At 30.6% G+C, this 24,237-nt stretch overlaps 1 protein-coding gene across 1 annotated transcript in view; it reads left to right on the forward strand.

Moving 5' to 3' along the window:
* The window catches only part of LOC140435815 (uncharacterized), a 65,645-nt gene that overhangs the window by 35,842 nt on the left and 5,566 nt on the right, over positions 1-24,237 (forward strand). The window contains exon 2 of the mRNA XM_072524532.1: positions 22,461-22,744. Coding sequence (XP_072380633.1) covers positions 22,461-22,744 — 284 coding nt within the window. The remainder of the gene's footprint in view (positions 1-22,460; positions 22,745-24,237) is intronic.

Here is a 24,237-nt window from a genome sequence, read left to right on the forward strand (position 1 = left end):
ACTTACATCAATAAGATTTCCTTATGAAAATGGGTGATCGGTAAGATTTACCTTCCAATTTCCTTATTTTTTGTTCTGTCTGAGGTTTATTTTATATAGGCTTACTTGTGTTTTTTCTATTTACTAGGTGGTCTAGTGCTACATATGGCCCATCTTGCTTTATGGCATGGAAACGTGGACTTTGAAAAAAACATCTCTCAACAAACTTGAAGCATTTGAAATGTGGTCATTGAGAAGAATGATGTGCATACCTTGGGTGGATAGAAATCGAAACGATGACGTCCTTAAGAGAGCCGGCGTGGAAAGAGAACTCTTTGAATAAATGAAAAAACGCAAGATTGGTTACCTTGGGAACATATTGATAGGAGCAAAATATGAAATACCACAGTTTATCCTACAAGGGAAGATCGAAGGTAGGAGAGGAGCCGGCCGCAAACAATTATCCTGATTAAGGAATATTAAAGAATGGATAGGAATACACAATACAAGCGAGCTGTGTCACGCCGCCAAGAACAGAATTTTAGTAATGAGATAGTCGCCTACGCACTTTGGTGTATGGAATGTTAAGAAGAAGAGGTACGGCTAAAAAGAAGTTCTTATAAGTATCTAGAAATTGTTTCCGTGGATACAACGTGAGACAGACCGGTTTATCAAGATACTGAACGGTACTCTTCCACGCATATGGAATAATCACGTCACACAATAAAATCTAAACTAATATTTGAGTAATAAATTTCTAGCATTAGCTTCACTAAATTTGAATTATTATCAAATAAAATAAATAATTTATCTACATGTGGTTCCTATATATTTAAACTGTACAAAAATTTATTCACCAGACGACTGTTTTCATAGTTTCATTTAACTAAAGTTGGCTGAATTCTCATTTAAATATTTCCACATCCTTATTTAATTCATTTTATTAATTGTGCCTCTCGTCTGCCGGTTTTGTTTTCTACTTAATATCGTTTGTGTTTATTCCCATCTAGTTCTGCTGCAAATCGCTTGCCAACTAGCACTGATTTTCAAGCAAGGCGTTCAGGCCAACTAGCACTGATTTTCAAACAAGGCGTTCAGTTTAATAGTTAGTCCATATAATTAGAGTTCTTTTTTTTTTCTCGATACATTAATTGATATGGAAATGGCTAAGGTTACGCTAATATGCCGGTACAATACAAAAAACTCTGAATTTTTTTATATGCATCCATTTTCATGAAATTTTGACAGTACTTTAAAAAGAGCTCAAAGATCAAAATCTACTTTATGGCAATACGTGCTTTTTTCTCGGAGTTTCTGCCACCCCAACTCGGGAGTGGAAAAAGTTTATCAAAAAAAAAAAAAATCATGGTAGTAGCTAGCACAGTGAATTCTAAGATAAAAATGTTTGTTAGAGTTTGTTTGAAAAGTCAATATTTTTAGAGTTATTCGTGACTAAAAGTTCAGAAATTAAAAGTTAAAAGAGCATGTTCTTAAACGTATTTTCGGGAATAACTGCAGAAATTTAGATTTTATCGGACAAACTGTATGAATATCAAATGAAGCATAAGGAATAAAAAAATTCGTTTGTATTATTAACGTAAACTTCATAATAACAAAGATGTGACTTAATGAATGTTGACTTAGTGATTAAATAACTGTTAAAAAGTAGACTTTTATTCATCGAATTCAAAAATCCAAACATATGATGTTGATTAACCGGAAAATGGAAATTATTCGTAAAAAATTTATAAAACATCGTGAAACATATTAGGATAAACCGTCCGAGGTGGATAAGGCATGTAATGCAGATGGAAGAAAATGATTCAGCTAGAAAAACGCTCCTTGATAGACTCATTGGTCTATCCAATGAATACGAAAAAGGGGAAGACCCAGAGTACGGTTCCTTGATAAGATCGATGAAGACATGAGAAATATGGGAATAGGTGTTTGGTGGAGGAAGGCGATGGCGAGGGACGACTGTAGAGAAATTCATGAGGAGGCTAAGATCCACGCAGAATTTTAAAGTCAGAATAATGATGAACCTTTTTTAAAGACCTTAAAAAACCGTTAAAATGACCACTAGCAGAAGTGATTTGCATAAAAATTAAGGTAAGTTAATAGTAAAGTAACATAAAGTCGCTTATATTTTTTTTTGACGAAAAAAGTAATAAACGCATCCCTGCCAAAACCACCCTGGTTGAAACTATTTGTTGTCCGTTTAAAGTGAAGACACCATTATCAGAATTTCTCAAAAATCCAGTTTTTTTTTTAACTTCTACAAAAAAATGTAGGAATACAAAAAACAGCTTTTTTACTGTAGATATTAATTTTGTGTTTTATTTCTATAGACTAAAAATTAAAGGAGATATGATTGTTTAAAGGTTGTGTTCGCGGAAAACCGAAAACCGACAAAACATGCTTTTAAAGCGAAGTTTCTATATTGGCTTTGTATTAGTATTTTTTCTCTACAGTAAAATCCCACCTGATGGCGTCATCACGGGTAGCGTCATAGAATAGCGGTTTTTGACATCTATTCACTACTCTCGATCAATTTGTTTCTAGTCATCATATACGGATTTACTCTAAGAAGGTTTAAATTAACAACTGCATAAAAAAAACAAAATATAGACATTAAACGAGAAGTAAAATAATTAAAAGAATATTTCTCACTAAAAGATTCGATTCATAAAGATTGTCAAAATATAATAAAAGTCATAAATGTCATCCAATTAATAAAAATATTGAATCATCTGTTTAAATTTTTATAATAATTCTCGTTTTAAAATACTTTCATATAAATAAAATTAATATTTTTAAACATATTATTTAGTTTATATAATAATTATATTTATCATCAAATTTTATTTATTTATATTTTATTATTAATATTTTATCTGAATTTGACAGGTTTGCACAACGTATGCTTCTATGCTTTGTTAATACGTTAACAGGTGAAATCAACCTGAAATTTTCAGAAGTTAGTTAAGCCCTACAATACCCTTCTTTAAAAGCAATCACAAAAGGTTAAGTTAATTTTTACAAAAGGTATAAACAATTACCCATTTTTCTTTTTCCTGTTTTTAGAGCAACAAATAAATTTAAAAAATTTTAAAATACGCCATTTTGCAGGTCTTTCTATCTGTTAACAGATAAACCGTTTATATTTAAGGCTTATCCTCGAAAATCCTAACGGTAAAATTCAGTGCGATATCTATTTCAAAAATATCTTTCTTTACGAAACAAAATCCATTCACGAAGAATATTCTAGACGTCATCTTGTACTTAAGTTGGGCTTTTTACCTACTTACAACCGGACACCCACCCCTTGTAGTGAAAAGTCTTGGGTCTATACAATAAAGCGAGCGGGAGGTCTTCTATTCAGTGCGTTTATGGGGTAATTAAAATAATACGAGTATACCAGAGTAATATTATTTATTAAATAATTAATTCACAACTTAGCAAAGGTACATACAGGTATGTATAACAAGATATTTTGAGGTCACAGTATTGCCGAATTCGTTTTTTTATGTCTTATATTTTCTTTTGTTTTTTTTTTGGTACTTTTTTACTGACAAATTGGCTTTTAACGTAGAATTACAGTTTGATGATAAATATTCTAAAATGGAAAATGTTGAGATGTGGCGAATAAAAACATTCATGAAATTAAAATGAAAGGATTTACGTCTATTAATAGTGCGATTTATAAAATTAGTACTTGAAGCCCAAATCGCGGGAGGAATATGTGCATCAGTTTTCAAATATTTATTATTTACTATATAATTTCTAAATTGAACCACTTTCACTTCTTTAGGTAATAATGTATCTGTTTTGACAACTAAATAGGTAATTGGACAAAATAATGAGTATTATTTTGAAATTATTAATTTCAAAACAGGAGTTTAAAGAATTAGAAGAAGGTAGTCCGGGTCCAGTTGAACAGTCAAGCTTATTCCAGTGGAAGCAATAAGGAGGATTATTTTTCATTTTGGCTCAGCTGACATGCTTTCTCTAGCACTACAACCCATGAAACTGTGGTAAAAAGCATGCTTTTATTTACACGGTTGTGAAACGAGACGATTAACAGAGACATCGAAGAAAGATATGAAACCGAACTGGATGCAATAAAGTATGAGAATAGTAGGTACAGTCATGGATGGCATACAACGAAAGCAGCTCAAATGGTACGGACATGTCCAATGAATGAAAGACAGTACCTGTATGAACACCTACAGGAATTCAGAAGAGAAGACTACCTTAGAAAACACGGATGGAAGGAATAAGAAACTCAATGAGCTCGAAAGAACTTAAAGAACAATGGAACAACCGAGGGTCCTGTAAAGGTACAATGTTTGTGCAAATTTTTTAACAAAAAATACAAATCCCATTCTTTAACATGGCGTCAATGAGGTTCCTTAATTATTATAATCAAATTAGCTGTGAATTAACAAAAAAACATGGCCAACTTTGGCCCAAATTAACCTAGGCCAAATTTTTTTATTTAAAAGTTTGGGTGAAAATACTAGCTTTTCGAATGTAAAAAAAGATTTTTTCTAGGGACAATGTTTTTAAAGTTATTCTAAATGTTTATAAACTACATAATTTCAAAAATTTGACATCAGGATTTTTGACTGTAATAAATTATTCTTTTATTTTTTTTTAAAGCATATTGATAGTATAAGTCTTTTGCTTTCATTTGTCACCCACAGAATTACCCTATCTTTATTATTTTCTATATTATGTTATTGTAAAAAAAAAGGTCTCTGAGATAAACAAATACAATAACTTTTACACTAATTAATATATCGGTCCCAAATTTTGAGGGGTTGTTAAGTACCCCAATACCCAACTTTGGGTGGAACTCTAAAGTTTAAAGTTTAAGTTTACTAAAAGTTTTTAACAAATATCAATTGTCACTTATTTTGCAGTTTGCGAAGCAACAAATTGACTTTTCAACTTTCAAAAATCGGCATTTTGAAGCTTTATCAATATTCTAAAAAATAAAATTTTGTAATTCTATGTCCAGTATTTAGCTTTCTAATCGAGTGCAAAAAATAGAAAAAATCGCGTTTTTTGCATTAAACTGTTAATCATTAAAAAACGGCTCCGAACTTTAGGTAGGAAACAGATAGGTTTTCTTCTTATAGGTATACAATAACTAAAAAAGTTGTCAGCTACCTGGATTATTGAGTGTCACGAGAAAATCCTTATTACCCTGGACTAATATGACTGGACAAACAAGTGACGAAACAAACTTCATATATTATGTAAAGTTTACTAACAAAAACGTTTAAAATAAATATTCCAATAACTATAAATAATCAAATTCCATATTCAAATACTTCAAAATATTTGGGTATTGCTCTTTAATAAGCCCTAATAATGTTATTCAACATTATTTATGAGAGGGTGTATATTTCTTACCTACCTGTCGGCGAGAATCCAGAAGCTATCGACAAAGACAGCCTGTACTGACCGAGAGAGAGTAACATTTAGCAGAACTTTGAGATTTTTTAAAAAGTTTATACCAAATAACTGCTTTGTGTTACACTTTATGTTAAAAATGAAAACAGATTCGGAAAGTGGGTCAAATTCTGTAGTGCCCTATTTCAAAAAAAAATTTTACGTTTATTTTAACCAAAAATATTTGAAAAAAAAAAATATTCTTTAAACAATTTATTAATTTACAACCAAATAGTGCAATAGAACTTTTTAAGACCTTTCATATAAAAAAAGAATCATCTCAATATCTGCCATAGTTTTTGCGTTATTTGATATAAACTTTTACATTGAAATTTAGCTATGCCCAGAATCGCGAGGAACGGCCTTAAGTAGAAATAGAAACTTTTTTAATGGTAAGCCAAAAATTCGAAAAAATCGCATTTTCTCACTTAATTGTAACAACGCCGAAATTTCTACAGAGAATGGTTTTGTTACCATAGGTATACACGCAACAAAACTTATATGGAATCATCTGATATTTCTTATTATTTTAAGCGAATTTTAAAAACCAACCTACGGAGTTAGTTAGGTTAGGAATAAAATTAAAATTATTTGTTTTAATGTCAATAGCATATAAAATTTAAATGTACAAGGAATGAGGTTTAAATGTTTTTTTTAGTAGTTAGTATTACTAATCGTAGGCATTATGCTAGCTACGATTCGCGTGGATATGCTCCTAAACAACAACATTTTATTGTGGTAGGTTGTTTCCTTTCTTGAAGAGCAACTTGTACTAGCCGTACACTGTTTTGTGTGTTATCCCGGCGAGGTCTAATTCTTTTTTTAAGCATCTCACAAATGCTCTATGGGGTTAAGGTCGGGTAAGCAAGCAGGTCACTACAGAATAGCGATATATTCTGCTTCGAGGAAGGCTGTAGTGACTCTGCTGATATGTGGAGGTACATTATCATGCATGAAAATTAAAATTGTTCCGTATTAATAGAGGTTTTAGAACGAAATCAACATGCCTTCAAGCTATTAAAGTTAATTGAATGGAAATTAAAGAAGTTTTTTCACCAATCATATTAATTCCCCAGAACATAAAAATTCCTCCTTTAGGTCTGTGAACAGATCTGGCTGTCTCCGTTCTTGCTTGTCTTACTTGCCCTCTAAGTACACGAATTGCACGAAATCCAAAAGCAGCTTCCAAAGCTGCTTTTGGAGTTGCGGGTGAGAAATTGTTGGGTCTTTTCTAGCTACTTGGACAATAAAACGATTGTGGCAAGCCGTTATCTTGGTGTAAGCGTTCCTAACTCCTGATACCTAGCATAGGTTTTTGACACAACGCCCTGTGTTACGCCTACCACTGTAGCTTTGTCCCTCTGAGACTTTCATTGCTCCACCAGACCAATAAATATTTTCCCCTTTGCATATCCGCTAATCCCACATAAGGCATATTTTCCTTTTTGAAAGCGAAAGTTGCTTTATTTATTTTAGTTCAATTTACAACTAAAACAGATAATCTATACCGTGCCAGGCAGTGTTATCTGATTGTTTTATTGGTTGGTTTATTTTCAATAAAAACTTTATTCTTCGCAACAATAACAAGTTTTATCAAAAGAAATAAATATTGGTTTGAAATTCATGGGGATTGCATATAAGTTTAGTTGTGTGTATATTAACATAAAAGTTAGTCAAATTATTGCGAAGTCTGGGAATTACTTATTTCTCTGGACTATTATGAGAATTAAGAGATTCTGCTCTTATTTGTTTCAGGTTAAAACGGTCGTTTTTATTCCGTTCCTTATTTGTCTGTTTGTGAATTTATCATGCTAATGTAAGTCACGCTGCTATGCTTTTAACATACTGTTAACAGTCACGAGACACGATTAAGAAACGTTGGCCGTTTTTCGCTTATTTGTATTAATTGGTAATTACATAGTCCTTTGTTTTTGAATCGTTACCAGATATCCGATTTCTCCAAAATTAGATTTCAATCTTTGCATAAACTTTCTACGCGAATTATAGTAAATGCAACAATTTTTTAAGTCAATTGTCTGATACACATAACAATCATCAAAACTATTTACTTTTTTTTTAACAAAGGTTAGAATATATGGTATACAACTTTGGTGAGTAATTGAATATAACGACTTTTGTATAATCTTCTAGTGTGAAAGTACATAAAGTGGACCCACTTTTTTTAATATACCATTGTTTTACACAAAGAGCTGCTGAACGCATTCCATACAAGACGTTAATAGCAAATTATCTTAATATTCGAAGCACTGTCGAAGACAAGCAAAAATACGGTTTTAACTGATAATGTATTTTACATTCATTTAGAGATATATACAATTATTAGTGTAAAAATAGAAAAAAATTACAAATTCCATTGTTTCTTTATTGTAGTGGCAAGCATTTACTGATAAAATACATAACAATAACACTTAACATTTTTCTTAATGAGAAAATGAAAACATATAGAGGTAAGAAAATGGATTTTAACAAGAGTTATGATTCATGCCTATGCAGTACACAAGTTTACCTGTTATTTACTAAGGTCTAGCTAAAGTAATAGCTCTTGTCAAAATCCATTACCTACATTACCTTTTATTTACAATCCATACTCATAATAGCTGTTAGGTCAGACAAATTAGCATAAAAAGCCTTTTTCGGGACACCCTTTGATACAGGTATCTAACAAGTGCTTTTGATAAATTTGGCGTGGTGATAACCATATAATAAACAAAATATGCAAAAGATTAAATGTCATTTTTCACTTATAAACAATATATAAATGATGTAGGATCGCTATTTAATTTTACATATTAATGGTGAAGACCGGCTCAATATGTGAAAAGTTACATAATTTTAATGAGAAAACATATAGTCGAGTCGTCAGAGAGTTGACTCAGAATATTAATTTTGGGACCCCAAAAAAGATGCACAAAAGTTTACTACTTTTACCGCCGGGCTTCCCCCTAAAACCCCCCTAGCAAGGGAATAAAAACGCAAAAAAATCGTAAGATTTACCAAGAATCTGTACACCGTAGAAAAAAAAAATATTTCAAATAAAATCTGTAGCTGAGATAATTTTAAACAAAACTGTTTATAAACATTTTTTGTGTAGAATGAACCCTTCTCTTAGAAATAACGCTTAAAGCGACCGTCGATTTTACATGCCAGTTACGCACGCAAAATCAATGTTCAATAAGATTTGTATCAGCTCGACGGTAAAAATTCGATATCTTTTAATCCAAATGTCTTATCGACAAAAATCAAGATGCGTTTTAAAGATAAAGAGTGTAGCTTTCGTCTGCAGTTTTTGTATTTTGCTGAGAATAAACTCAGTTTTTATAAAGGTGTTAAATAAATTAACGTGGTACGATTTAAGGCCATTTTTATGATTCTCATGACATCAACGAAATTGATCACTTGTATCAGTTGTAGTAAAATTTCCATTTTTAGAAATCGACATAAAATTTAAATTTTGAGTCGTTGTTACAAATATGAGGCATTTGAAATATGAATAAAAACGCAGAATTCAATGTTTTACATTACAACCGATCACACGTCACGGAAAATGCATAATAAGATGGTATTGTATGTAGTTTATTGCAGAAGTTTTATTCTTTTAAAAAACGTACTAGTGTAATTGAAAAAAACATTTTAAATGTTTTTTAAGCATATTTCAAATGCCTCACATTTGTTGCCAAAACCCAAAACTAAAATTTTATGATATAGCTTTTAAAGGTTAAGTTCTAGTAGTCGAAATTTCATAGTGGCCAGTCAATGAAAGGAATATATTGTATTGATCTCGTGAGAATCATAAAAATAGCCAAAATCGCGCCTCGTTTATTTATTTAACACCTGTATAAAATCTGAGTTTATTTGCGGCAAAATACAAAAACTGCATAATATGAAAGCTCAACTTTTTACCTTTAAAACGCATCTTGATTTTTGTCGATAGGTCACTTAAGTCAACAGATATGGAATTTTTACTCGAGCTGATACAAATTTTATTTAATATTGATTTCGCGCGCGTAACTGACATGTAAAATCGACGGTCGCTTCAAGCATTGTTTCTAAGAGAACGGTTCATTCTACACAAAAAAATGCTTGTAAACATTTTTGTTTAAAAATATCTCAGATACATTTTGTATGGGAAACATTTTTTTCTACAGTTTACAGATTCTTAGTAAATCGATTTTTTTTGAGTTTTTACCACTTGCGAGGTCGGTTTCAGGAGAAAGCCCAGGGGTAAAAGTGGTAAACTTTTTTGCATCTATTTTGGGGTCCCAAAATGAATATGTATGCTTTGCAAAATTCAGCCTGTTCGTATAATTTTTAGAGGTTCAGTGGCATTTTCATCTCTGACGACTGGAGTAATAAAAATCCTTTAAAATTAGAAATTGTAAAGTTAATTTTATTAATTTGATGCCTAGTTATTGCATGAATAGCTTCAAAAGTCGATTTTTTGAAAATTAGTAATAACGTTTCTAAAAATGCACAAAAACTTTAACTTCACGTGATAGTAGGGAGAATATCACATGTATTTAGCTATAAAAATTTTAAGAAGCTCCACTTTACAGTTATGGCAAAATTGAAATTGTTTATCACAGAAAGGTTTTATCCATGATACTATGATTAAGAAGATAAGATATTGCGCATAAGTCGTGACGTAATTGGAGAGTTGCACGTCCGTAATGTCAGTTTTTTGTATGTGTCAATAAATAATCTTTAATAAATAGTTTGGAGATATCCTTTTGTGTATGATTATTGTAATTATTAAACCTTAATTTAATATTATTATTTTGCTAATTGAATAATTTCATCACAGAAGGCATAAAAATCCCATTTAACTTTAACAAGAATTCAAATTCTAGTCTCCAAAGACGGCATGCGCGAACACGACCGATTTTGTGCTGTGGGAAGATCTTATCTTGTTAGTCATAGTATCATGGTTTTATCTACAACGGTATTATGCGTGCTCTACACTATTAGCTCTACATCAATTTGAAACCACCAAATTGACGGGAAAGTCTTACTTTTTTAAATTACATCATTTAATGATTAAAAAATTAATGTTGTATATTGTAAAATAACAAAAGTACTGTGATTTTAAGCTTATAAACATTTAAAATAAGTCGGACGCATGAACATAGAGCAAGTTAATTTTTATTCGGAATGTCGGCATTTTTACACAAACATAAAAAAAAGTTCAATGTTCCACGACTATTAGAACACGAGTTAGCATTTCTCGAGTTTACTATTTCAAAAACTGAATTCATAAATTTATAAAAGTAGCAATATATCCGGTTCTAATCAACGAAAATTAATGTTTTGTTTTTTAATTTAGGATACCTAGTGATATAGATCATAGAATTGCATTTAATTAATATGTGAATTGTTTATTTAACCGAGTAATTATTTGTTTAAACAATTTAAAATAAATATCTATTTTGGAAAATTTTACTTTTTTCTAATAATTATTAGTAGAAAAGTTTATAAAATAATAAGCAACTTATAAACAGTACATTTTAGCAATAAATTTTACAAAACCTAATTTTTTATTTGGAAATCAAATCTATAGGTACGTGCTAATTTTTCTTACATTATTATTTTAAAATTACTTTCTTGACTGAAAAATATTACAAATATATTTTAAACAAATTAATTGTTATAAACTTTGTACATTTATAAATAACAATAGAATCTTAATATATAAATTGTAATATGTTAATTATATATTCAAATTGATTTCATCCTTTTTATTTATAATTATACAAAGTTTATAACAATTAATTTGTGTAAAATGTATGTGAAATGGTTTTGAGAAAAACTAATTGTAAAAAAAATAAGCATAATTCAACAAAAATATTCAATTATCGATTTGATTTTCAAATAAAAATCAATTTTTTTAAATTTATTGTTAAAAGATATTATTTATAAATGTAATACATAAATGTTTAATTCACTTATTATTTCATAACCTTCTTCTTCTTCTTCCTTTATTGGGTAATATCCCAGGGGATAATTTGCCCAGCTAATTCAGGGGGGATATTTCATAACCCTTTCTACTAATAATAATAAAAGAAAAGTAAAATTTTGCAAAATAAAAATTTATTTTAAATTTTTTAAACAAATTATACAGGTAAATAAACAATTTAATAATTAATTAAATAAATTTGTTTGTTCTTTTAAATCCTTTTTATACTTTTAAACCCTTTATCTTTGGTGCATCATGGTCGGCTCATTTTTAAAGAAATCGTTTTTAATTTTTTTTACTTAAACTTTTAATGTTTCAAATGATTATTTTTAAATTGCTCATTGTTTATAGGTGAATTTCTATAAAAATGTATTACCTATTTATAAAAAGTTCTGCATAGTCGGAAACCTTCAATTTAATTATCAAATATTAATACATTAAAGTAGAAGTGGATATTGAGATCTTTAAAACACGCACGATTTTTCGAGCACGACGGAGCAGTCGGAGTGCTCGAAATAGAGCAAGTTTTTTAAAGACCAGCTATCTACGAATACTTTACGCTATTTTTTTTTTATTGGTACACTTTGAAATGATGTATTATTACTACAAAAAATTGAAATAGGAGCTAGGAATGTAAAATGATTTAATTTGTGATGTACACCAATACACTTTTCGTTGTTATGGAAATGAGAAAAACAAAAATTAATTTTTAATCTGTCACATAAGATTAATTGTTATTACTGGTTGTATATTGCTTAAGAATGAGTTCTAACATTGATTACTTAAATAGTAAAGCAGAATCGCGGTTAATACCGCTAAAATATTGGCAACTGTTGAGGCTGGTTAAGTATTACCAATAAGAAGAATGTTTCAAACATTGTTAGGAGTGCCATTAATATAAGTACAACCTCATTGGCTTCCGAGACTATCGGTAGTATTAATTTGAACAGCATTTCCTCTGATTTAAAAAACGGAAGTATAAATATTTCAAACAATACCAATTGTACTTTTCACATTTATTTAAAAGAATAAGATTTTTAAATACTTGAATATTGAATTTTGAAACACTTGTTAGTAATATTGTATTCATATTGTATTTATTTGACGTTACAAGGTATGTGCTCCTGTCAGGCTAGATCAATATTTAAAACTGTTGATGTTGCAATGGTATTGTAACTTTAAAACACGCGCTTTTTTTAAAGTTGAATTTAAACACTCTGAGACCTACTGTACGGGGTAGCAATAAAAAAATTATTAGTGGTATACGAGGTTTGTCAAAAACTGTGATTATTTCTCATGAGTAAAACAGTGTTTTTATTCCTATCAAAAATATGATACATAAAAGATGTTTAGAAGTAAACATAACATCAAATATTTAACGTTGTTTATTTACATTAACAAACGATTTTGTTCGAGATTTTCTCTGCGATAACGTTGAAAATTTAACTTTACAAATGTAGAATTTGATAATTGTCAAAACAGCTTCATGTTTAAAACTGTATACCTTTATATGAATGTTTATATTTTAAGGTTATGTTACTGTTTGATTAAAACTTTAAAATTATTTTTTTACTGCATTTGAAGTTATTTTGTTGTTATTTTTATCAGGATTATTCCAAATAAATCAATCAATCATTGAATTTATTTACGAAGTTGAAAAATATTTAAATTTATGTTTTTTCTATTTCGTTGGCAGTAATTTTATCCTGTAAAAGACTAAAGATATTCGTTTCTCTCGTAGTTTAAGTTGTAATGTAACATATTACGCAAACTTTTCTATCAAATTGCTATAATGAGTGTCTAAAAAAAAAGTTTTGTAAATATTGTAAGAGTTTTTGATTTTTTTTTTAGATTTGGCATATGATGGCTAATAAACATGTGTTGAAGAGATCCAGTATTACTGATTTTTTTATTGACAACAAAACTATTAACTATTTTTATACTTCGAGAAAACAAATATATTTTAGTCTTTAGGCGATGAAATCACTAGCACTTAAAAAATATTAAAGCAATAATTTAAATATTTTTAACTTCATAAATAAATTCAATGATTTGTTAATTCATTTTGAAATAACCCCAAAAATAACAACAACAAAATACCTTAAAATACAGTAAAAAATAATTTAAAAGTTTTAATCAAACAATAACATAACCTTAAAATGTAAACATTCATAGTAAATATCTTAATATTTTGATATTTTACGTTAAAAATTCATGAACAACAAATAATACCAATGGCACAGACTGAATGTTCATAACTAAAAGTTCTTATTTATTCTTTAAACGATTAAAAAAACCAATATTTCCAACTTCTTAAGGGACAAATACACACAAACCAGAAATGTTTGGAAAGGTTTTTAAAAGCCCCGTCCATTGTGACGTCTGAAGGGATTAGAAGAAATCGTGAAGGTTGGACTGTATATTTGCGCTGGTTATGAACTTCTTGTTGAATGAATTTGAATAAATTAGTTAAAACTGTGACAGTATGAAAAACGTGTTTGACAACTTGAAGGGACAATTTATTTTCACTTTTACAATGTTGCCGTTTAGACAATTTTGCTCCAATCGGCGTGTAATTTGAAGTCCAAACATGTCCCCCACCTTGAAAGGGGTAACTTTCGAAACAATTTACATTATAACAAAAAGAAATACATACGTAAGATGAAAGGTACATACAAAGGAAAATATATATACATAAGCTAAAATAGAGTTTACTTAAAAATGTACTTTCACATTATTTGTCCGTTTCAACCGGAAGAGGGCATATATTTGACACTGCCCTCCGAAGAACACCATTGGAAGTCTGCACTGACACGATCCTAGTAACGCCATCATTTCCAGCGTGAAGATCTCGTACTCGACCAAGAAGCCATTTGTTGGATGGTAGCTGCCTGTCTTTGATGAGAACTAAGGTATCTATCTTGATGTTTGAACAATTCACCTTTCACTTTTGCCTCTGCTGAAGTTCTGAAATATATTCTAAAGACCACCGTTTCCAGAAATGTTGCTGAAGGAACTGGAGCCTTTCATGTAATTGTAGACGAGTTTCCCTTTCATTGGATATGTCGACTTCAGGAATTGAGTTGATTGGTAGGTCAATTAAGAAGTGAGAAGGTGTTAGCGGATTCAAATCGCACGGATCATTGGAAAGAGGGTAAAGAGGTCTAGAATTTAGTATTCCTTCTATTTAAACAAGAATTGTTTCAAAATCTTCATAAGTCAGTAAAGAATTGAAGAAAACTCTTTTCATATGTGATTTCATTGATTTGACCCCTGACTCCCAAATACCACCAAAGTGGGGAGTATAACATGGAATAAATTTTCAAGAAAGTTGGTTATAATTGCATTTATCCTTAATTTTATCTTTATTTAATTTGAAAAATGCACTTAACGCATTGAGTTCATTGAATGCACCAGTAAAATTTGATCCATTATCTGACATCAGCTGAGTGGGTTTGCCCCTGCTAGAAATGAAACGTTTTATGGCTGACAAAAAAGTTTGAGTTGAAAGATCTGATATAAGATCCAAGTGTAAGGCCTTTGTGCTGAGGCATACAAATAAACATACATAGCCCTTATAAGTCTTGCAACCACGTCCTCGCCTGTCCTTAAGAAAAAATGGACCGGCATAATCGACCCCAGTAACAGTGAAAGAAAACGAAGGCTGTACACGAGCTGCAGGAAGATCACCCATTATTGAATTAACAGAAGAAGGATGGGCCTTGAAACAAGTTATAAAGTTACGAACAACAGCCTTAGCAATGTTTTTACCATGAATTGGCCAAAATTTTTCCCTCATGAGGTATAACAATTGCTGAGAACCACAATATAGTGATCGAATGTGAATGTCCTTTAAGAGAAGTTTGGTAACATGATGACTGGAAGGAAGTAGGACAGGATGTCTTTTATCCTGACTAAACAATGAATTTCTAAGTCTACCTCCTACACAAAGAAGACCATCATTATCGATGAAAGGATGTAAATAAATTATGTTAGACTTAGGATGGAGGAGAGTTCCCTTTGATGACAGCGTTTGATTTTCAAGCTTAAAGGCTTGATTTTGAACTACTTTAACTACATATCTTTCGGAATTTTGCAATTCCTTAAATGAGAGAGAACCAAACTGTCTAAGAGAGTGATTCGAGCATTTTACATTATGAATAAATCTAAAGCAATATGCTAAACTGCGCTGCAAGCGGCTGAAATTGGAAAAACGCTCAAAAGAAAGTAATTCTATAGTAGGTGATATTTTAATCGAGATGTATTCTATCCTTAACTCAGGTAGGTCTTTATTGCATTGAATAGGTTGACTTGGTGTGTCAAAGGGATCCACAGAAAGAAAACTGGGACCTTCCCACCACAAGCTAGAAGAATGTAGAAGTAAAGGTTCAAGGCCTATGGTGAGTAAGTCTGAGTTCTGAGTTAAAAGAGTTCTCTTTATTCACTGTTGGCAAGTTGAACATTGCCTTTACATGGCTGTAGATTAAAAGATCTTGAGTTGCATATCTTTCACATATAAGCTGCCATGCAAGATTAAAATTTGTAGAAGAAAGTGGCAACGAGCTGATAACCTTTGCTGCATTGCCAGAAATGGCAGATTTTAAATAGTGAAATTTTTGAATTTGACTTAAACTACTATTATTAATAATTGGAGACCCAAACGAGTCATGAAAATCTAGCCAGTTTTCAAAGTTACCTGAGAATTTAGGCAACTCTATTGTAGATAATTTAATGTTGCTATGGTTACCATTATTTGAATAATTTTGACTAATTACTTCTAACCTAATACTAAAGTACTTTTGCTAATGCTACTGCAGAATAAAAACTATTTTCAAACTCTACCCTTGAACTAATATCATTTTCAGATACAGAATCTTCCAGACATTTCATCTTGAACATTTTTAAACGATTCTATCAAGTTATTCATTTTAGAAAGACGTGTTTCTGACTCCGCTACTGGAAGATTCTGCTCGTCTAAAACCTTTATTTTATCTAAATAATTCTTGAAATTTGTTAATTTTGTTTTGATTACTGAGCGTTTCTTACGTAGCAATAATAAATTATATTAAAGGAAAACAAAGGAAATTATAATATAGAAAAGTTAAAAAGGATATTACTTCGTGTGACCTATTGTAAACTATCCTAACAGTACCAGACCGATACCTTCCAGACAGGGATATCAAATTGCATTCACCGTAGCACTGAAGAAAGTAGGTGTTACCGTTAGGAACTGGAATGGGACGATCCAGTCGAGCAGCTAAATGTTGATTTCCGTTATGAAAAGAACTGTTAAATATTTTAATGGACCAACAATACTTGCTTTCTTGATGTATTAACGTCAAATTTAGGTTGATTACTTGAAATTATGAATTATATTTTTCTTGTTAACCTTTAACTACACGCGCTGGTGTATAAAATACACCATTTCTACTAAAACAACGATAAAATCCAAATTCCGTATACCCCACTTTTTTACACTCTATGTAACCTTGGAACGATGTGTTTTTCACCACTCAAAATCCACTCAAGAGAAAATTTAGTAAAGTCAGCGCTAAAAATCTTGTAAAAATCTTTCCTGGCGTGAAACAAAAAGCAAGGGATATTCAAAACGAAGTAGATGCTTTTATGATAATATTCACAGATGAAATGATAGAGTACATTACTAAATGCACGAATCGACACATTACGAATATTTAACCACAGTTTATGAGAGAACGTGATGCAAAAGACGTAACAAAAGTAGAAATGCAGGCATTTATAGGTTTGCTTTTGTTATCTGGATACAAGAAGCAAAATCATACCCACTTTTTGGAACTCTGGACAACAGATGGCACCGGCACTGAAATTTTTCGGGCATGTATGAGCAAAAACAGGTTCTTATTTTTACTCGCAGTGATTCGATTCGATGATAAAAGTACCAGAAATTAAAGAAAAAAGGTAGATAAGTTAGCTGCAATAAAATGGGTCATAGATACATTCGTAACGAATTGCAAAGACAATTACACTCTGGGTGAATTTTTAACAATTGATCAAATGTTGATACCTTTCCGAGGGCGTTGTAGTTTTCTTCAATATCTTCCCAACAAACCCGCGAAGTATGGACTGAAACTTTTTATATTGTGTGATGTAAAAACATTTTATGTGTCAAACTTTGAAGTTTATTGTGGTAAGCAGCCCGAAGGCCCCTACAGCATGCCAAATACACCTAGTGCAATTGTGCACCGTTTGTTGAACGAAGTAAAAGGTACTAATCGGAACTTGACATGTGATAACTGGTATTCAAGTTATCCGCTAGCGAAGGAATTATTGGAAGAGAAAACTACCATGATTGGGACCATAAAAAAAAATAAACGGGAAATACCGCAAGAGTTTTTACCTCATAAAAATAGACCTGTTAAATCTTCGTTATTTTAATTCCAAAAAAATGTAACATTGATTTCTTATGTACCGAAAACAAATTGTATTGATCTCAACGATGCACGAGGATGGATATATAGATCCAGTGTCGAGTAAACCTGAAATCATCTTACAATATAACGCAACCAAAGGTGGAGTTGATACTGTTGATAAAATCTCATGTCAATGCAGCTTATAAGCATAGACGGGAATTTTTGAAAGTGCTTTCCTTAGGTTTGATGAAGCCATACCTCTCTGAACGCGCCAGTATTCAATCACTGATATAAAAGGTTTTCTGGCGAAATATAAAAAAGCAACAGAGGACAATGAGGAACCACCTGCAAAGATCAGAGCGCGGTTTTTCATTTGCGGTAGGAAAAACAATCGAGTCACAACAATTATCTGCGGAAGTTGCAATAAGTCAGTTTGCAAACAACATATGACAACAGTTGTTACATGCGATTGTTGAAAAAATGGGGAAGCAAGCAGTGAATAATACAAACTAACAGTGACACATGTGAAGTTTTCATTTTAAGAATTTACTTGTTTTCTTGAGTTATTTCTTTGTTAAGATTTTGTCTTTAAAAAAAAAGTATTTTTTATTTATATCATTAAAAATACATAAAAGTTAAGGAATCATGTTTTTTATCCATATACATTAATATAAATAATTCGTATGTATTGAATCTGATATTAATAAATATGGTGTATAGAATACACCACGCGAGTAGCTGCGTGAGATTTTGGAGCGCGGGTAGTTAAAGGTTAATAACCAAATCCAGCTCGAAGGACCAAACCATGAAGGGATTAAAATAAAGCATGAAGGTTGGACTGTATATTTGCGCTGGTTATGAACTTCTTATTGAATAAACTTGAATAAATTAATTAAAACCTTGACAGAATGAAAAACGTGTTTGTCAACTTGAAAGAACAATTTATTCTCACTGTTACAATGTTGCCGTTCAGACAATTTTGCTCTAATCTTCGTGTAATTTGAAGTCCAAACAACGTCAAAACTTAGGTAGTCAATTGCGAGCAACAAGTCTGGTACAGTAGTAAGAAAAACAGTTACTATTTATATTGATAGTGATTGTTGTCCCCATAATTGGATATTCAAATAATAAAATTTGTTTTGATTTTAATTTTTTTTTAAATTTTCATATTTGTATTTTAATGTATCGAAAGTAACATACTACAGCAAAACCCAGATATTCTTTCTTAAAAAGATAATTAACCAATTTGTATACATAGTATTTAAATCAGTAAAGTACGTAATAATTATATCGTGACAAACAAAAGTGAGAACAACTAATAATAATCATAGTGCAAAAACGCTAAAACTAAGTATTTGATTAGTACCTAGGTCAAATTATTTAAGATAATCATTTCATTCTTCAGAAGACAATTAAAGAAAATTAGCATAGACAGTCACTCGTAAGGTGTATACGTTTATCTTTTGTTTATAACTGAACAATGTTTAATTGTTAGGATTACTACATCAATTTTTTCACTTTTTTCACACAGTTTCTCTATTTCTAATTCACTCACGTTAGTTTCAAAATGGTATACAGAAGCATCTAAAAAGTTTTTATAACAGTGTTAATGTAAATTTAATGCTATTTTTATTTATATATACAGAGACTTTATTACAGCATTCATGACCTGCACTCGTGACTTGCGATTCAATTAATATTTTTAACACTTTCGATATCAAAAATTTCGACTATACTAATACACTAGGCTTAAGCCTATATTGTTAGTATAATTATAATAATTAATTAATAATTATAGTAAGTATATTACTTTCTAGGCTCTAGACAACAATGAAAAGACAAAGCAACAGTTACAATTATATAAAAACTAAGAAATTTGTACAGTAAGATTACAAGTTGTGGTTAAATCGGTACATCCATCTCTCGGAAATTTCAGGTGTCAAAATAATGGATATCATGACGCGGTATTGCCCAATCCTAATCCTTTAATGAAGTTTTAAAAACGCTTTCTGCTATATGCATACGTTCTTCCTCTTTCTTTTTAACTGCCCAACATTCAGTTTCATATATCAAAGCTGGCTTTATAGCTATTTTATAAAAAATTTTCTTCAGTTTAATTATAATTTTTCTGTTACACAACACACCACTCGCTTCCTTTCACTTAATCCATTCAACCCTAATTCTACTGCATGCATCTCCATCTATTTCCTCATTACTCTGTAATACCTATCATAGGAACTTAAGACTATTACTTTTCACAATTATTTTATCATTTAAAGATATCGTTTTATTTGTAGTAAATTCATCTTTAAATAAAAAATATTCCAAATACTGTGTTTTTGTAATACTAAATTTTTAAGAGATTGTCTTCACTGTTACAGTTTTTTGTAAGTCGCTTTCACTATTTCCTACTAAGACTACATCATCAGCATACATTAAGCTATACGGAATGTTACATTGAAGTTTTGCTGTTATTTTATCTAAAACTAATGAGAACAAATAAGGACTAAGCACCAAGCCTTGGTGCAATAATACTTTCACATAAAATTTGGCAATCTCTTCCACACCTGTCCTAATACCAGTTGTTACTCCATCATATATGTCTCACAATCTTTACATATTCACCGATGATTCCTTTCTTATCAAGTGCCCACCACAGAATCTCTCGGGGAAATCTATCATATGCTTTCTCCAGATAAATGAATACCATATAAGTGTTTGTTTCTTTATTACTATATTGCTCTATTAGCTGTCTTATAATAAAAATTGCATAATGCTGTTGATCTACCTTGCACAAAGCCAAACTGATTATCGGATATTTGGGTTTCTTCACATCCGTCTATCAAATATTTTCTCCATATTTCCATAGTGTGACTAAGCAGTTTTATACTTTTATCCGTATGCCTTGCGACATACGCATTAGAGGTGTGGTAGATTGCCAAAAAAAATCGAAAACAAAATAAAAGTACTCGAAATGGATTTTTGTCGTTGAAGTTGCCGATTAAATCAGCTGGACAAAGTCAGTAATGAAAAAATAAAAGCAAGATATGTGGTTGATGTAGATATAATAGATAGCATAGAGCAAAATGACTAAAATGATACGGCCAATAGATGGCCTTTAAAAGTATGGAAGTGGGAGCAAGTCGTCGAAAGAGAACAAGGAGGTATAATTGGAACAAAACAGTGGTAAGTGACATAAACATAGACAGAGCATAAAACCAAAAACCTTCCAAAAAAAATTGTAGAGATAAGAAAATGTAGAGGCTAGGAAGCAAGAAACGCCGAATAGTGTAGACTCACTCGATGATAATCATGATATTAATACATTAGTATTCTTCTTGTTTTTGTAATATATCAGAATTATTCGACATTGGTAATTACAATGGCAAAGGCTTCACGGTTTTCTACTATATGAAAATTGAATTCTTAATTAGTTTCGCTTTATTTTGTCAGGCCTATTTGGTCTGTTATGATAGTTTCCAGTTATGCAACTTTTTTATCGTTTGCACCTGTATCGCATTTATTTTGAATTTTGCATTTGGATGTACTTTACGGCTGCAGACTAAAAATTTGTTTTTTTTTTATTCATTTTAATCCCCATTTGAGCCCTTACTTTTATTTGTTCAGCCAAAGTTACATGTTGTTGAGACAATGTTATAGATTTTTCGAGGCAGTGCACCAGGCACTTTTTTATATATTTTTTGTGAATTATTTTAGAGCATTCTCTACCTTATTTAATGTTTTTAATGATACCTGTAGATTTGTTACCATGTTAATAATTATTTCCCGCAATTCTTTCATCTGGTGTTATGATTGCAGTGTTCGGAGAAGATGTTCATATTATTTCTTGTTATTATTTGGATGAGCTGTAAACTCAGAAATCCAGCATAGACTAGCAGTGGCCCAAACCGCAACAACTAAATTAATTAAAATATGGAAAGACCAAACAATAACAAGAAAGACTAAGCTAAGGTTGGCCAATGCTCTTATTTTTCCCATAACTACTACGCAGCTAAAATACTGACTCTTAAAGAAATAGGTAGAAGTAAGATCAAAGCTTTCAAAATGTGGGTAAAAGAGAGGCTATTAAAAAAATTAATCGAGCATACCTAGATTACTTTGACCACATAGCCAGAAAATCGGTGGCCATGAAACTATTGGTAGTAGAAGCAAACGTAGAATGCCGAAGACCAGGAGAAAGATCTCCAACAAGATGAGCAGACTAATAAAAACTTTGATCGGAAAATCCCTACATGAAGCCTTTCTGTCACAGGATCGCAGTCAATGGAGGCACCAAGCTAACGATGTTCAGAGTGACTCCACGCCCTGAGAAGTGCTCAAGGAATGAGGAGGGGGAAGTGTGTAAGCCGATTCTGGCAGCTTGGGTAACTCTGATAATTCCATTAACAATAAGTTATTGACAAAGTATTGAATGTATTTTACAATACTGTGAATATTATTTATAAAAGTATATTGTATAATTAAGCTCCCTTTTTTCTCTATTAATAAATATTCTCTTCTTTATTAGTTAATTATTTTCTATTTCAGCTTTAAAACTCATTCTATTTATTTCATTCCATTTTTTCATATTTTTACAGTGTTAATCTCTTTTTACCCATATCTTTCGCTACTTTTATTAAAAAGCAAATTTTAATTTGCAGCAGAGAAACCATCGCGTCCAAATGATAAATATTCCAATGACGCCTATCCTTATGTAGAAGAGGGTTCGAATGTAAATAACATTTACCAAGAAGAAAGAGATAGGTACAACTTTCGATGTTCAGAAAGACTCGAAACTGCTCTCGATCATGTGCGAAGACGCCAAATCTCAAGACAGAAAACTCTTCCTCTTAATGGTTACTCTCTTCATCAGCAATTGAGAACTGCTCCGTTGGATATGTACGTAACGAACATGAAGATAAAGTTGCCGCCCTCTGGAGGTTGGGTAAGGATTTTAATTATGTATTAACCTTTTACGTGATGAGGAAAATTATTTTCATTTAACTTAAAAACTTTAAATTAATTTTCTAATCGAAATATTTAAATACCAAAGTAAATATAAATAAAAATTTTTAAGTTTAATAACTATTAAGGATTAATAATTATGCCCGTAATAGTACAAACTACTTTTTGATAAGAGACATTTTCTATTGTTTAAGGAGTTTTATTTTCTGAAAAACAAGATCTGATATGAGAAATAAGTGATATAAATTAAATATGAAATATAAATGTGTATATATATATATATATATATATATATATATATATATATATATATATATATATTTCTGATCTGCTTTTTCTTACTTTTGTATTCAATTTTTATTTATTTAACTACTTTAATTAATTATTTAATTAATTATCCAACTGTCGCAAAAACAATCTCAGGGTGCCATTTTATTATACAAAAAAAATAAATCAGCTTAGGTTATACTTATCTTTTCTCGTGGCTTTCAGTATCTCTTAGTTGTTCCTTATCGGGATAAAATAGGAAAATAAAATAAATAGAAATAACATAAATAAACAAATACAAATATCTTTTATTATCAAAAGAATTAATATGCAAGTTTTGAAATATTGGAATCTTTGTATATATGTTTTTTTACTCAAAAAAAATAAAATTCTGAATATTGTAAAAAGAAACTTTTTAAATTTATTAAGCAATATTTATAATTATCCTTTGACGTTAAAAAAGACTTTATGATATTTGCAATGCGAATCAGAAAACTTTAATTAATTTTTTTTAAACTTTTATAAAATTTATTGTATTTTAAAATAGCGATAATTTTTGATCTTCTGATTGTATAGAGTCTTTCATTTGAAACATATAAAAAATTTCTTTCACAAAAAATTATTAACTGACCTTTTAATTTACACACGACGATCTTTCCTTTCGACCAAAACAGCTCCCTTTGTTGATTATGTTAACGGGTAATGTGAAATCTGGGTAATGACCCAGAGAGATGTCTCTTCTCCAGAATCCAACCTAGAAAAATAAGATTTTTTAGAAGACTAAAGGGTATTGTATGAATAGATAGAGAAATGAAAACGCTTGATAAATACTAAATATGTACTAGATTAACTGAAAAACAAAAAATACAGAATAAAATTGAAACAATATGTACACGAAATAGTAGACATTTTGAAAGATCTGTACGATAATAATGCATAATAGGATTCCTGAGGATAATCCATAATAGGATTTATAAAAAGTTAGATGGTGAAATTAGTGAAGACCAACTGGGCTTTAGAAACGGCATGGGCACTAGACAGGCTCTATTCGGATTAAATGTACTCATGAAAAGAAATCTAGATATGAACCAGGATATCTACACATGCTTTATTGATTTTGAAAAGGCTTTCGAGAAGGTCCAACAGGACACATTATTATTATTCTAAAAACAAAGAATAATGACACTTGTCATTGTTAGTTCAACT

The sequence above is a fragment of the Diabrotica undecimpunctata genome, chromosome 3 (genome assembly GCF_040954645.1).
Source record: "Diabrotica undecimpunctata isolate CICGRU chromosome 3, icDiaUnde3, whole genome shotgun sequence".
Classification (NCBI taxonomy): Eukaryota; Metazoa; Arthropoda; class Insecta; order Coleoptera; family Chrysomelidae; genus Diabrotica; species Diabrotica undecimpunctata.